The following is a 15,939-nucleotide window of genomic DNA, read 5'->3' as shown; positions in this document are numbered from 1 at the left end:
GGAAACACAACCATTTGAAGGACAAGGTGGTGACTTGTTTCCTTGCACTGTGCATTGAAGTTTCTTGCCAATTACTTTACAAGAATATCAAACCGCACAAAAATGCATGAAACCTGTATGTTTCTTGGCATCCTTACCCATCTTATTTTTTCATTCTTGTATCGGTTGTGAGTGTCACTGGCAAGGTCAGCACTTGTTGTCCATCCCTAATTACCCTTGAACTCAGTGGCTTGCTCAGCCATTTCAGAGGGCAGCTAAGAATCCATAGCATTTCTATGGATGTGAAGTTACATACAGGCCAGACCACTTAAGGACAACAGGTTTCTTTCCCTAAAGGGCCAGATGGGATTTTATGACAATCATTAGTGGGCGGCATGGTAGGTGGGCGGCATGGTGGCACAGTGGTTAGCACTGCTGCCTCACAGCGCCTGAGACCCGGGTTCAATTCCTGCCTCAGGCGACTGACTGTGTGGAGTTTGCACATTCTCCCCGTGTCTGCGTGGGTTTCCTCCGGGTGCTCCGGTTTCCTCCCACAGTCCAAAAGATGTGCAGGGTCAGGTGAATTGGCCATGCTAAATTGCCAGTAGTGTTAGGTAAGGGGTAAATGTAGGGGTATGGGTGGGTTTCGCTTCGGCGGGTCGGTGTGGACTTGTTGGGCCGAAGGGCCTGTTTCCACACTGTAATGTAATCTAATTACATGGTTGCTCTTAGACTAGCTTTTAATTCCAAATATTATTGATTTCAAATTTCTTCATGGCCGGAGGCAGAGGGTGTTTGTGTGACTGGAGGCCAGTATTAAGTGGCGTACCTTATTGATTGTGATGTACATAAACAATATAGATGAGAGTATGGGAGGGGCAGGGGATGATGAGTAAGTTTGCTGATGACAAGAAGATTGTCCAAATGGTCAATAGTGAGGAAGAAGGTCTTCAGGTGACAGGAGGATTTAGATAGATTGATCAGATGGGCAGCTCAATGACAGGTGGATTTAACCCTTGTAAGTGTAAGGTGATGCAGTTTGGCAGAAGTAATAGACAAGGGAGTACTGAATGTATGGAAGGACACTAGGAAGATCAGAGAAACAGAGGGATCTTAAGGTTCTTGTCCACAGATCCCTGATGCAGGCAGGATAGGTTAACAAATTAGGATGACATACGGGATAATTGCTTTTACTGGTTGAGGCATAGATAGTAAAAGCAGGGAGGTTATGCTGGAGCTGTACAGGACTTTGGTTAGGCTACAGCTGGAGTACTGTTTGCAGTCCTGGTCACCACTCAAGAGGAAAAAATGTGATTGTACCCAAGGAGGAGTTTCTGAGGAACAAGGAGATGTTGCCTTGGATGGAGCATCTTAGCTGTGAAGAGAGGTTGGATAAGCTTAGGTTGTTTTCTTTGGAGCAGAGAAGGTTGAGAGGGACCTGTTAGAGATGCATAAGCTTATGAGGGACATGGTTAGGGTGGATAGGTGGAACAATGAGGTGGCATAATTTTAAGTTGAAAGGCAGGAGGTTTAGGTGGGACTTGAGGAAAGTTTTTTTTCACCCAGAAGGTGATAGAGGTCTGCAATGCACTGCCAGAGAGGGTAGTTGAGTAAGAAAATGTCACAACCTTTACAAACCTGGATGAGCACTTGAAATGTCATAATAATCATGGGCTCAATGCTGGAAGGCGAGACATGCGCAGATTTCATGTATGTTTGGCAGTACAAGCTTGATGGGTCAAAGGGCCTCTTCTGTGCAATATGATTCTATGATCTGTCATGTATGAATGACTGGCAAATGGTGCAGTAATTCCAGTGCTTCCAATCAGACAGTGTTCATCTCAGCCTCTGAAGACAAAAGAAAATCATATTCTGATGATAACTCAATAAAAATCACCCCAAAGAGGTTATGTAAGGCCGGAACAGGATTAGGCTGTTTGGTCCCTCAGGTCTGCTCCACCATTCAACAGATCAAGGCTGATCCCATGTTACAGGTATACTTGGCATCAAAGCCCCAAGAAACAAATGGACATAAGAATGGGCTGCCAATTCACTACCTTCTCTTTAACATTATTGCTTAATCAGGATACATTCCTCCCCACCAAATTGTCTTTTAGTGCTTAAACGTGGAGTTACTTAGCTATCTGATTAACATTTGTAAAAGGAAAGATTCAGTGGGAATAATTTTGAATTCTTGTGAGAGTGTATGACTGGCAGTAGCCAACAGCTGCCCATTGTACATCTTATCAAAATCAAAATTAGCCTCCCTGCTTTTATTATGCTCTTATTTCAGTTTACTGAGCATTCATTGGTAAATCGGGCTGGCAAAACAGTCATGTTTAATTTCACAATTTCTTCTTTGGGTTAACTAAATATTCATTTCTCACTTCAAGTATGCTCGAGTGAAAAACACTGACTGAGTGATTTCTTCCCCCACATTTTGCCATAAATTGGGAACAAAACTGCCAAATCTGAAATGCTCCTAGCATTTAAACTTTATCTTTTACTTGAGGCTTGGAGCCTCTTGAGATCAACTTAAATTTTACAGATTAATGTGATTCTAAAATACAATGTGATTTTAACATGAATCACCCATTTGAGCACTTGCAGTTGCTACATTAATGGAGACACAATTTAACTCTGTCTAACATCTGCAGTTCAGAAAATAGACCAGAAAAGAACCTGATACAGAATAAAAGGACCAGCATATCTGATAGACACCTGAGCTTTGCTTCAATCAATTGCTTACTTTTATGGGACTTGTCAGAGGGGTGGGTGGGGGTGAGTTTGCTGGAGGCTCACTGATGCATCCGATCATACAAAAACAAAGAACACCAAAAGATCAGCTGTCATAAACCTATGCTTGCTGCCAAAACATAGATGCAACACACTATGGATCCTACTCATCTATCAGTTTCTCTACCTCCAGGAAAGCTGACAAGAGCATTCAAATCAGAAAAAAAACAAAAACACAGGGAAATTCTTTTCTAATTCCTGATAGTAACCAAGTAAGTTTCAGAAAACTATGGTGACTGGGATGTCTGCAGTACTAAACTTCCAAACTCAATTGTCAGCTTTATGTTCTTTTTCAGCCTTGACTCAATTAGTGTCTGTCTTACCTCTGAGTTAAGTGGCTATGGGATTGTGGGTTCAAGCCATGCTAGTTCTGAAGAGTGCTGCATTCCCAGAAGTAGCATCTTTCAGAAGAAACATTAAAGCGAGACCATATCTAACCCCTCAGATAATTGTAAATGATTATGTAACACTGTTCAAAAAGAAAGAGGAATATCTTTCTGGTAGTTTGACCAATATCTATCCCTCAGATAAACTGGCAGCTATGTTTTCTGATAATACAGCAGTGACTACATTTTCCTTATGTGGATATGAAGAACTTAGGACATCTCAAAATTATGAAAGGCATTTAGATTTAAAAAGTTCTTCTTTGAATCATGTCAGCCAACTTTAGAAACTTGTCCATCTTCCATTGGAATGTTTGCAACAAACCTGCACTGAAAAGTCCAGTCAACGTTTCTCTAATTCTATTTCCCCATTTTTCTCATTTCTTTACCTGACGCTGCTGATTCTTGTTGAGATTCATGTTTGCTGGTAGACATTTTACAAGTGGCCAGTTTTCCCATGCAGGCATGTCCTATCCACCTTCAAGCAAGTGTAACTGTTCTTTTCTTCCTAGTTATAGGAAGTACTACAGCACTAGCTTTGAACAATGAAAAGGATTTGAACCTGGGATTTCCATTTTTTGCATGAGCTCTATAAGATACTGAAGAGTGCCTTTACCTACTAGCTTGCTCAGATATCAGTAATCCAAAAAAAACTTGCAAAAAAAGTCCTGTCAACATTTTGCATTGTAAATTCTGAGAGCCATATTTAAATACCATGGTTGAGCATTGACAATTAATGACAATGCTCTGTGCAGTCCTGACAGAATGCTGTACTGCCAGAGATGCTGTCTTTCAGATGAAACGTAGCTTTAAAAACTTAGGGATTGTTTGTTACTTTGGTCAAAACATGAGGGCGGGCAATCAAAAATAAGCAGCTGCTTACATACAAGCAGATTTCAGGGTGACATGAGCTTTGTAAACTTATTAAGGAAAGAATAGAAGGACATCTCAAAAATGATGAATAATGAATAATCAGCATGGACTTCAAAAGAGAATATCTTGCTGGAACAATTTTATTGCATTAATTGGGATAGTAACAAGAAGCGTAAATTAGTGGTAACTTAGCAGATTCTAGCGAGTTTTGAGAAGATTTGTAGCTCAGGTTGAGGTTCTGGATGTAGGTTTCTCGCTGAGCTGGAAGGTTCATTTTCAGACGTTCACAAACCAGGAGCCCCCCTCAGACCCATAGTCTCACTACCTGGAACACCAATTACAGATTGGCCAAGGAGCGACACCAAAAACTTAAACACTTAGTAGAAGACTCAAGCCACTCCATCCACTCCACCCAAGAATTCCTGAAGACCATCAAAGACACCAAGAAAGAAGAAGATGAAATAATGGTCTCCTTCGATGTAACAGTCCTGTTCACATCAATCAACATCAACCTGGCCAAGAAAACGCTGACTACACTATTAGAAGACCCAAAGACACATGCACCAAACACCACCAACTTCATCAGCAAGGACAGTATCATCAAGCTAGTGGACCTTTGCCTTATCACCCACTTCACTTTCAACAACAAAACCTACAGACAAACCAGCAGAACACCCATGGGATCTCTGATATCAGGGTTCTTAGCAGATACAGTAATACAGAGACTCAAACAAACAGCTCTGCCAACCATCCCTCCCAAACTTTGGGTCCGCTACGTGGATGACACCTTTGTCATCACTAAACGAAACAAATTAGAGGAAACCTTCAAGACCATCAATAATATCCTAACTGACATAAAATTCACTAAAGAGGAGGAAAACAACAACAAACATCTAGAAATGGATGTGAGTGTGAGACCAAGGCAGAATCTGCAGAAGAAAGTTCCAGCTGTACTCAAGTCCAGCCTATAAGTCAGGATAGAAGAGTTGGAAATGAAGGAAATAATCAAAAACGTGAGGCCTAAAGAATGGATTTGAGCGTGGCAGAAGTTAAAAAAAAAACCTAGGAAACTGAAAACATAGATAAAAAGGATTTGAATAAAGCTTTCAAGAGATAGTGTTACTTAACACTAACCTCTGAGGAAATTTTGTCACAATCTGTCCAAGCATAGGTCTTTGTGAAGTATGATCACTGTCACGTGAAGCTGGGTGAAAGCAGCAGTTTTCTAGCCACATTGTGAACAGCATTGGTTGTTCATACCATTTGGTATTTCCACTAGTACAGTAACAATGCAGACAGCACGAGATAGTCTGTGATCCTCCTGAAGTGGAAGCCAGCAGATGAGCTACTAGTCCATGGATTTGGAGACACAATGGAAGATATCATCATAGATCGTGGCCAAAATTTGGTGAGACTGCTAGAGAGAGCTAACCATGAACCTGAAGATGGACTAGACAAAGGTGCAATTGATGAAGCCTGAAGTCAAATATATAGATCATGTACAGATCCTGACAAGGTGAGAACTGTAGCAGAGATGCAATAACCAACAAATGTGAAAGTAGAGCAATGATTTGCTAGATTTGGGAACAATTTTGCAAAGTGCTTGCCTAATCAGTTTTCCTGTGCGTGAAATCTGACTTAATCTAAAACTCTCAGTGAAACATATTCCAAGTACATTTCAATATAATCTGTAAGAAGAAACAAACATAATTTACAGGACAGATCTTTTTAGCAGTTAGATTAAGTTGTCATACCTGAAGTGGATTGGTTGGAGTCAGTGTTGACTGGAGGCCCTGTCCTGGGGAGTGACTTTGTTTTTGAGGGGATGATGCCTGCTGTCCAGGTAGTTGATGGTTCTGTTGGTGTTGTTGCTGTCCTTGTTGCTGATGTTGCTGCTGTTGCTGTTGTAGCTGCTGAAGATGTTGAAGTTGCTGTATTTGGGAATTCAGGGATGAGGTAGCTGTAATAAGTAAAGGCAGTCATGTCAAATGTAATATTTAAATGGCTAAAATTAATCTTATAGTATCATAACTATTGTCAGTTTTCTCTCATTCCCTCTTGAAACTGTTACCTCTTGCCTTTGGACCACAGTTTCATGGACATTGACAAAACTCAATTGTTTTAGCTATGCACTCACTGCATTCATAGGAATGTTGACACTGACTAACATAAGGCTACTCTGCACTGAGAAGCACTGCAGCAAAGTTCAATGCTATCTTCATCCAATAGTGATTAGCTGTAGGATCCCCTGGCTAATTTTACCATCTCTGTTTCATGACGACTAAAACCAACTTGAACGTTCTTACCACGATGCTGGCTAAGATCAGCTAAGTCAGGGTAGATTTTGAGAAATAAAAAACAGGAGATGCTGGAAATACACAGCAGATCTGGCAACATCCTCAAAACAGAGTTAATGTCTGATGTTGATGATCTTCCGTTAAATATGCTGAGCGCCTGCATTTTTTCCAGCATTTTTTTAGATTTCAGATTTCCAGCGTCCCTTGTATTTTATGTTGTTTTCATATTTCATTGTTTGGAGGTCAATTTTTGAGAGATGATGAAGATGGTCATAGAGTTGTACTGCATGGAAACAGATGCTTCAGTCCAATTTGTTCATGCTGACCAGATATTCTTAAATGATTGAGCACCATTTGCCAACATTTGGCCCATACCCTCTAAACACTTCCTTTGATGTACCCATCTAGATACCTTTTAACTGTTGTAATTGTACCAGTCTCCACCACTTCGCCAGTTGCCAATATCAGGGATGGACAAATATGCAGTAAAAACACATTCTAATACACACAATCACAAATGGCCAATCTGCAATAACATGCAGGAATACATTCATGTACAATGATAGGAATACATTAATATCCCATGTAAGTGATATGTTAATATAAAAATGTGATATATTAATCGACAGTAAATGATATGCTTATATACATGATAGAGTTATTGAACCAGAGCTGCCATTACCTCAAAATGGAATTTAATGTAGAAAAAGATGAATTTTTCTAAAAGTCGTTGGCATTTGTATAGCATCTCCAACGCTTACATGGTTTGTGGGCATTTAAGGAAACCACCTTTATTGGACAAATGGCTGTAACCAACTTGAAATGTGCAAATTCTAAATGTTCCACATAAACTGTATTAACCAGGTCAACTGCTCAGTCACTCTGCAGCTGTTATTGTAATTAGATGCCACTAAATGTGAAAATAACTCACCCCCACTACTAGTATTGATGGGAAGCACTTCTCCAAAGTAGTACCAAGCATTGAGAGGCAGCCTCATAAGTTCTCCTCTTTCATTAAAAGTTTGCTTTGATCATCAGAAGCATTCATACAACTAAATGCATTTGACACAATTTATGAAAATAAGCTGTAAAACATAAACCTGGGAAAGATTTTACGTTGAAGCTTGCAAGTAGGACTTTAATATTGAACTTCCTTCAATTTCATTGTTTTCTCATTGAAAGATATGTTTCTTGATGTTTAAAAGATGAAAGCACTTTAAAAAGCTTCTAGAACCACTGCCACTGCTTCAAGCCATCTGGTTGGCTTGCTGAGATCTTTGAACTCTAACTGAATATTAATAGTTAAATACAGAGGAACCTTGATTATCCAGCATTCGATTATCTGAATTTTGGATTATCCGAGCAAAATTGCAAGGTCCCAATGCTTGGATAAACTGCATTATCCAGCATTCGATTATCTGAACATTTGATTATCCGAACAAAATACTTCCCGCCCGTATCGTTCGGATTATCGAGGTTCCTCTATACTCAGTGTATGTTTGAAAAATTATATAAGTTCAAAAATATATTTTGATTATGCAATTGTCTACTGTCATTTTTCTTTGCAAGTATTGTTAAATTTAATTTTAATATGGAGGCATAGCTCTGGCCTCATTTCAACTGTTAGACATGCCATTGTATACAGGGAAAAGGACATCTGCTTAATTGCAGCCACAGTAATCCCTCAGATTACTTCAAATCACTTCACAGTTTACATAGATGCATAGGTAAAATATAGAGTAAAACAGCACATTTGTAAGTTTACAAAGAGCTCAGATATTATCTCCTTTCTTTGGCTATTCTAAATTTCTCATGGACAACATATTTTATAGCAAACGCGATGGCTGGCATCACAATTGGTTAAAATATCCATCATGGAGTTATGTGGGCAAGAGCTCAAAACAGAAAAGTTTGTATTGTCCATTTAGGCCTACCATATCCACTTTCTAATTTGTTAGTGTGGCTTGGCATTTTGCATGATATTTTTGGAGACAGGAGCTAATTCAATCTGATTGTTCTAAATGAAATTAAGGCCCTTAAACATGGACTTTCTCCTTGTCTCACTTTTTCAATGATGTCAGTTACAGGGAATGTATTTTGCATTCAAGATTAATTGCAAATCAAATATAAACAGTTGAAGTAGGAGCAGAAGAAGGCCATTTGACCCTTCAAGTATTTAATAAAATCAAGGCTAATCTGTTTGTGTTTCAAATTCTACTTTCAAATGTCCCACCCAAAGACCTCAGTTTCCATTGCCTATTGAGAATCGATCTCCTTTTACCTTAATATTCGATGACATTTCTTTTACTGCCATCTGAGACAGAGATTTGCAAAATCAAACAATCACTGAGAGAAAACAAAAATTCTCCTCATCTCTACCCTAAACATGTGACTCCTAATTTTAAAAGTGTTCCCAAATTCTGGACTCAACCACAAGTGTAAACATGCTTTCCACATTGTCAGCTTCATTCAGGATCTTAGAAAGTTCAATCAAATCACTCCTTGCTCTCTGAATTACAATGAAAACAAGCAGAGTTTACAATCTTACCCAATTAGCCAACCTGCTCATTCTAAGTGTCAATCTGGCAAACCTCCTGTTAACATCCTCAATGCATTTATATTCTTCCTTAACTTAGGAAGCTAAAACTGTCAGAGTATTCAAGATGTCGTCTTATAACTGAATCATAACATCGTCTATTTTTTCATTCCTCTCGCTACAAAGGTTAGCATTCCAATAGACTTCCTGTTTATATGCTGTACCTGCATACTAATGTCTTGTGACTCATTAACTATAACATCTAGACTCTTCTGCATCTCAAAATTCTGCAGTCATTGTCCATTAAAGTCATACTCTACTTTTTTATTCCTCTCCCAAAGTGAACAACTTCAACAATTTCCCACATTATTGTCCATTTCCCATATGATAGTCCAATTGCCAGATTCGTGCCCAATCACAATTTTTTCTGTCTGCATCTTCACAACATACATTCCTATCTACTTCAGTGTACTCTGCAAATTTAGTCACCATACTTTCAATCCCTTATCTAAGTTGTTGATATAAATTCTAAAAAGTTGAGGGCCCAGCATTGAAACCTGCAGAACCCTACTTAGCGCATTGTGCCGAGCTGAAGCAGACCCATTTATGCATACTCTATTTGCTACCACTAAGCCAATGTTCAACACATGTTACTCCCTAGTCCATGAACATAAACTTTGCGCATTAACCATTTATTTGGAACCTTATAAAATGCTTTTTAGTAATCTAAGTATAATGCATTTTAGTCTTGCCTTTACTCAAATTGCATGTTACTCTTTCAAAGAGTGCTAATAAATTGGTTAAACATTTCCCTTGCACAAAAGCATGCTGACTCTTTTGATTATCTTAAGTTTTCCCAGTGACCAATTTAAATATCTTTAAAGATTGATTCTAACAGTTTCCCCATGACAGATGTCAAGTAAACTGGTCTATATTTCCTGTTTTCTGCCTCCCTCCCTCCTTGAAAAGAGGGATTATCGTTGCTATTTTCCAGTCTACTGGAGGTTCAATCACTGAGGATAGGTAGCACCATTCTCGCTGCAGGGGCTCCTGTGTACAATGTTTGTTGAATAATGTCTGGTGATCTACCTTTCCAGAACCTTTTGAGAATCTAATGAATTTTGGAAAATTGACACCAACACATATAGAATCTCATGAGACATCTCTTTTAGACTTCAGGACTTATCGACCCTCATTAATTAGAGCAGCCTGACTAAAATCTACATTAAGGTGAGGAGTGAGGTGGGGGGAGGGGTGCAGGAAGAATATCTCAGAATTCAAATTTATGATTATAATTGCTCTCAGTTTGTGGTTTGTTCTCCATGAAGTTCCATACAAATGAAAGCTATTTCATTTGTGTAAGACTTCCCTTCATCCACTCTGAAATTTTGGTCTCACAAAATTTAATACTACTTTGTTTTTTTTTGATTTCATTAATTATTCCTTCCTCGCTTTTGCCCTTTCCTTTGAGTACTGTGTATCTTTAAAAAAATAGAATAAACAGGCAGATTAAATTAAACTAAAATTGCCTTGAAAATAAGGATGATGGTATAATGATAGTCCATACTGGTCTTTATTCAAACCTGAGTGAATAATTTGTCCACTGACCCCTAATCCATCTTTAGAGTTACACGAGTTAATCCCAAAATGTGAAGTCTATTCAGTCTGATCAGTCCATTTAGGAAGAAATCAGTGTCCTGTTTGAGGGTTCAATCTATTCACATTTTATCATTTCTCCATATGCTCTTCAACGGATGAGTTATTAAAAAGATTTTTTGAATGTTTTTACTGAGACAGCACTTACTGCACTAGATGGCACTCTATTCCATAAATTAATGACGCTACAAGTCAAGGGAATTTTTAAGCTCAAGTTAGTATGTGGTTTAAAGCAGAAATTTCTGAAAATATTCAGCATTTGTGGGAGAACAAAAATTCATCTGAATGGGAAAAAGTTAAGAGATGTAATAGGTTTTGACTAAGGATAGAGGTATGGGCTACTGCAGATTTTCCTTTCTGCTGTTATTCCATTTTGCCAGTGGCAGGAAAGCTAGCAGAAAGCCTGCCCATTTCGAGCCAAACCGAGCCAGTTAAGTAGCCAATTAAGGTCCTCTCTCTGTCTCCACTGGCATTTTAACAATGGCATGATGGCCATCTATTGCATGGGTAGATCACCAAATACTATTCAACAAACTTTGTACACAGCATGGTTTTGGACATTCTGGCTCATTTGGGAGCCCCTGCAGTGAGGATGGTGCTACCTGTCCTCAGTGATTGAACCTCCTCCCCTTCCCTGGGACCTGCCTGATTGATCCCATGATAAACCCAGAGCCTACTTTCCCGATTGTGACGGCTGCACCATCCTTCTCTAAATGCAGCCCCAATAATTGCCATTGACCTGACTGGAACACAGGCCCTGCAGCAGCCACTTAATTGGCAATAAAAGTGACCTTCCTTCCTACTGCCCAATAAAATGGTGTCACAATCCCTCCCTCTGCACACCTTTTGGATCTGATGATGGAACTCCTGTTGCCTTTGAAAAATATTAATACCTCTGATATTATAAATGCCAGTATTTTGCACTTATCTTTCACACACATATTTCTAGAATATCTAATGTGCTCTATAATTGTCCTATGGAGAAGCTGTATCGTCAGTATTTAGTGAACCACAATATCAAGATTTTTTTAAAGTAACCCACCTTACTTAACTGACAGTCTTTTGTTTAGTATTAGTACATCTTTAGGTATACAGAACAAACAGCTTTCCTTTGGCAAACCTTTCTTTGCTGTTTGCAGAGAAATTGAAAACTGATATGAACTGCTTCAAGACAAGCCATCATGACAATTGGTCATAAACCCCATATATGAAGAATGATGCATCCGTTATTTTCCCCTTGCTCCCACAAAATGATTTGCCTTCTTCTTGAAACTGCATTGTTTCAAAAACTTAACCTGATTAATTTGTTTGATTGCCATCTAGAGGTATTGGAATTCTTTCCATTTATCACTATGATGATCTAAAAGAGAGACCTATCTCAATTTCAAACAAAATTGCTGGAGATCACAGCGGGTCAAGCAGCATCCATGGTGAGACAGCAAGCTTGCTCTCCTTCCATGGATGCTGCCTTTCCTGCTGTGATCTCCAGCATTTTTTGGTTTCAGTACAGATTCCAGCATCTGCAGTAATTTGCTCTCGTCTCAATTTCAGCTCATGTTAAGACTGATAAAATTAAAGTTGCTGAATTTCTGTTGGAATTCTCCTTATTATTGCTGATTCTTGTGGCAAATCAGCGAAATTCCCCTGGGAAATAGCCATTTCCAATCTTCCTCCAGCGATTAGGTCACATTCAGCTGAGGTCACAGCAGGATATTGGTACAACCTTTGCAGTAATTAAGGATCACAAAGTTGAAGTTCTCTGCAGGCTTATTGTGGAGTGCAGCCAGATGAATATAAGAAGGTAGCAATGAGAGAATTGAGTTACAAGGAAAGGCTTCTAAAGCAACATGGGGAGTTCTCCAAGTGTCCTTATCAAATATGCATTAATTGCAACAAGTCACTTTACATATTTAGAGCCTTCATTGAAATAATATATCCTAAGGAACTTCACAAGAGCATTATCAAAATTTGACATCAAATCACAGCATTGTTTTCAACAAATTCAAACCATAAGTTTTTCCAGTAGTAAGATAAGCACACTTAGATGAGTGAATATTAATACACTTTATTGAACATAAGTATATACCAGGGATGGTAAAAGAGAACATCTCTGGAACCTTGCCAATTGAAGTTCCAGTTCCCTCTGATTTGATGTCACAATGACAAAGCTCCTAATACACACGCTCTGCTATTTTTAGAGTAAAGGTATAGTTAAAACCTCTCTCCATTTGCCCCAATGTTGTTTCTTTTTTCTTGGCAGGATTTGGTTTCTACTTGCTTTATTCTTATTTTTACTTTTAGACAGCAGCTGTTCATCATTCTGCCATTCACATTCCTCACCCCACATCTTTTCTTTCTTGTTTGTTACATTAACCACTCCATTGGCCATTCTCAATCAACTTTTTCATCATTTAATCTCTCATGCGTTCCACCTTATCACAGACCTCCCTTTTTCCCACACATTTCCATCTTTCGTTTGCTTAAAGCTTGTGACGTTATTAACAACGTTCCCCAGTTATGATGATCGGTTGCTGGCCTAGAATGTTTACCTGCGCATAGATGCTACGTGATTTGCTGAATATTTCCAGTATTTTTTGCTTTTATTTCAGATCTTCAGCATCCATTGTATATGTGCTCTTGTAGTGATATAGCAGAGCAAGAAACTATAAGAAAAAAAAGGAACTTTTAAGGAACATCTTAAAACGGGAAAGAGGGAAAAAGCTTTAGGAATTAATTCTAGAAGGTCAGGCATTAGTAGCTGAAGGCACAGTACTGGTTGAAGGTGATTAAAATTGGGAATGCTCAAAGGACAGTAACTGGAAGATGGCAAATATTGTTGACTGGAGGAGATTGCAGACTTGAGGAGGAGTGAGACTGTGGAGAGATTTGAAAACAATGGTGAGAATTTTAGAATCAAGGCATACTTTACTAGGAACCAATGTAGGTCATCATGCAAAGGGGCAATGGCTGGCATACCGTTCAACCATTTCAGAACAGTATCGGACACAAAGCATCCTCAATCCAGAGAGACAGCCTAAGAAGAGAGATGGGCGTATGGAACTTGTTGGGATTTAAGACATGGGCAGTAGAGTTTTGCAGGACCTGAAGTTTATGGAGGGTAGAATAGGAGGCCAGCCAGGTGTGTGGTGGAACTGTCATCTCTAGGGTTTACAATGGCAAGGATGAGAATTTTGGCTGGAAATGGAATCAGTGGCTGGAAAATGGAATTTGTGCTGGGCCCAAAAAGCATTGGAGGTCTGGCAGCCCACATGAAGTGACAAACAACACTAAAATTTCAAATCAATGACCCTTCATCAGAACTAAAATAATTTATAAATTTGGTTTAAAGCAAGTGGAGAGGTTAAAAAATGAGGGGGAGAAAGGTCTATGATAGGGTAGAAGGCTGAAGACATTAAATTACAAAAGGGGGAGATAAAGGGAAATGAAGTTAAGAAATCAAAGATTTGTCTGAAGGAGAGGTTAGTAAAAGGAGAATCATTACCAAACGCTGTTGCTCAGAAATAAAGCCATAATAGTATTAAACCAAATGGGGACTAAAATTGTGGAAATCAATGTTGAGTCCAGAGGCTATAAACTCTCCAATCAAAATTGAGGTGCTGTTTCTTGAGCTAATGTTAGAAGTCACTGGATTAGTATAACAGGCTGAATACAGAAAAATTAGTGTGAGAGTGAAGTTGAGAATTAAATACAAGCTACATTTTATGGCATTGTCTAAAATAAATTAAACTTAGTGGCATTTAACACACTGAGAAGGTTGTCATTCTGTTTAGCCACTACTGAACAATGCAGCTAATTTTGAGAAGTATTGTTACAGGTACTGATTGTACTGTGCTGTTTCACAAATAGATATACTTCCTTCAATCATTCTCTTGATACAACATTGCACTTTCATGTCTCCTGAGGACACTGTAATATTGCTATACCTGGGAAGTTAGTCTGTGAAGTTGGTTTGTCATTACGAACTTCAAGAACAAATCTTTCACATTGCCATTCTTCATTGAGAGTCGAGGCAATGAATGTCACTAAGCTATTGAATGAAGAAAGTGTTTGTACTTATACACCTATTACATATCTTCAGAAAGTCCCAAAACAGTTCACAGCCAACAAATTAACTCTGAGATTTAGCTGTGGTTTGAAAGCAACCAGTTTTGTGCAGAAGGACCCACAAACAGTGAGCAAAGTAAATTAACAATTATTCTGGTTTTTGGGGGTATTGGTTGAAAGAACAACATAGGCAGGGTACCAAGAGAATTCCCTCTGCATCTTCTAATAATGCAATTTGGAACACCAACTGGACAAACAGTGTTTAACATTCCATCTGAAAGATGATAACTTTGACTCCTTGAGTGTAGCACCATACTGTCAGCCATGATTACATCCTAAAGTACTGGCATGAATTCACAAATGTTTGACTCAAAGTCAACAGTATGACTACCTGAGAGAACGGACAAAGTCCATAGATAATGATTACTAAAATATATGAAGTGTGCATTCCCAAAGCAGGAAATAGGTGTCACCATTAAAAATGGCTGCCAAAATCCATTTGCACATGCACAGATATAGCAATGGATGATGTACTTACAGAAAATTGCAAACTAAGTAACAGTTGTTAAACAAAAGCTGACATACTTTAATGTCAATTATTCACCATATAGTATGGTCAGACTGATTTCAACGCTGTTTACTGCATTTCACTCAAACCACTCCCTTTCTCTCATTGCAGAAGATGTCAACCCAACAGTCCATAATAGAATAAGGTATCTAAAGGTGTTTTGATCGGGGGGTGGGGGGTGGGGATGCGTGTGCCCAACATTCGGCTCCTGACCCCTAGAGGTATATTCTGGATTAGTGGTGCTGGAAGAGCACAGCAGTTCAGGCAGCATCCAAGGAACTTCAAAATCAACGTTTCGGGCAAAAGCCCTTCATCAGGAATAAAGGCAGTGAGCCTAAAGCGTGGAGAGATAAGCTAGAGGAGGGTGGGGTTGGGGTGGGGGTGGGGGTGGGGGTGGGAACTAATCCAGAATCTGGTTTCCAGCATCTGCAGTCATTGTTTTTACCCCTCCGAGGTATATACTGAGAGCTTGCTGCATCAGGTATATTCAACAGGAATAATAACAGGGTGCCTTTTTTAATTCATTCACAGGATGTGGAAATTGCTGGCCAGACAAACATCTATTGCCCATTCCCAAATGCCCAGAGAGCAGTTATAAGTGTAGCTGTTGATGAGTTGTCCAGCAATGTCTGTAACACAGACATGGTGAAGCCCCCACCCTCTCAGGTCAACTGACTTACTTCACTCACACCTCATGTCGGTGCAGCCATGTTCTTCTCCATTACGCACTTTTGATTTCCACCATGGTGGAAGAAGACAGAGAGCTCTCCTCAGTCAGTGGCTTCC

The 15,939-nt window shown here is 39.1% G+C and overlaps 1 protein-coding gene across 2 annotated transcripts in view; it reads right to left on the bottom strand.

The window, feature by feature from the left end:
• The window catches only part of pou6f2 (POU class 6 homeobox 2), a 567,547-nt gene that overhangs the window by 190,172 nt on the left and 361,436 nt on the right, over positions 1-15,939 (bottom strand). For both annotated transcript variants that reach the window (XM_087986073.1, XM_043688934.2), the window contains exon 5: positions 5,786-5,991. In XM_087986073.1, coding sequence (XP_087842199.1) covers positions 5,786-5,991 — 206 coding nt within the window. The remainder of the gene's footprint in view (positions 1-5,785; positions 5,992-15,939) is intronic.

The sequence above is a fragment of the Chiloscyllium plagiosum genome, unplaced genomic scaffold (genome assembly GCF_037043375.1).
Source record: "Chiloscyllium plagiosum isolate Xiang-an unplaced genomic scaffold, Cpla_swu_hap1 HiC_scaffold_4, whole genome shotgun sequence".
Classification (NCBI taxonomy): Eukaryota; Metazoa; Chordata; class Chondrichthyes; order Orectolobiformes; family Hemiscylliidae; genus Chiloscyllium; species Chiloscyllium plagiosum.
This window is presented reverse-complemented; position numbering and strand designations above follow the sequence as displayed.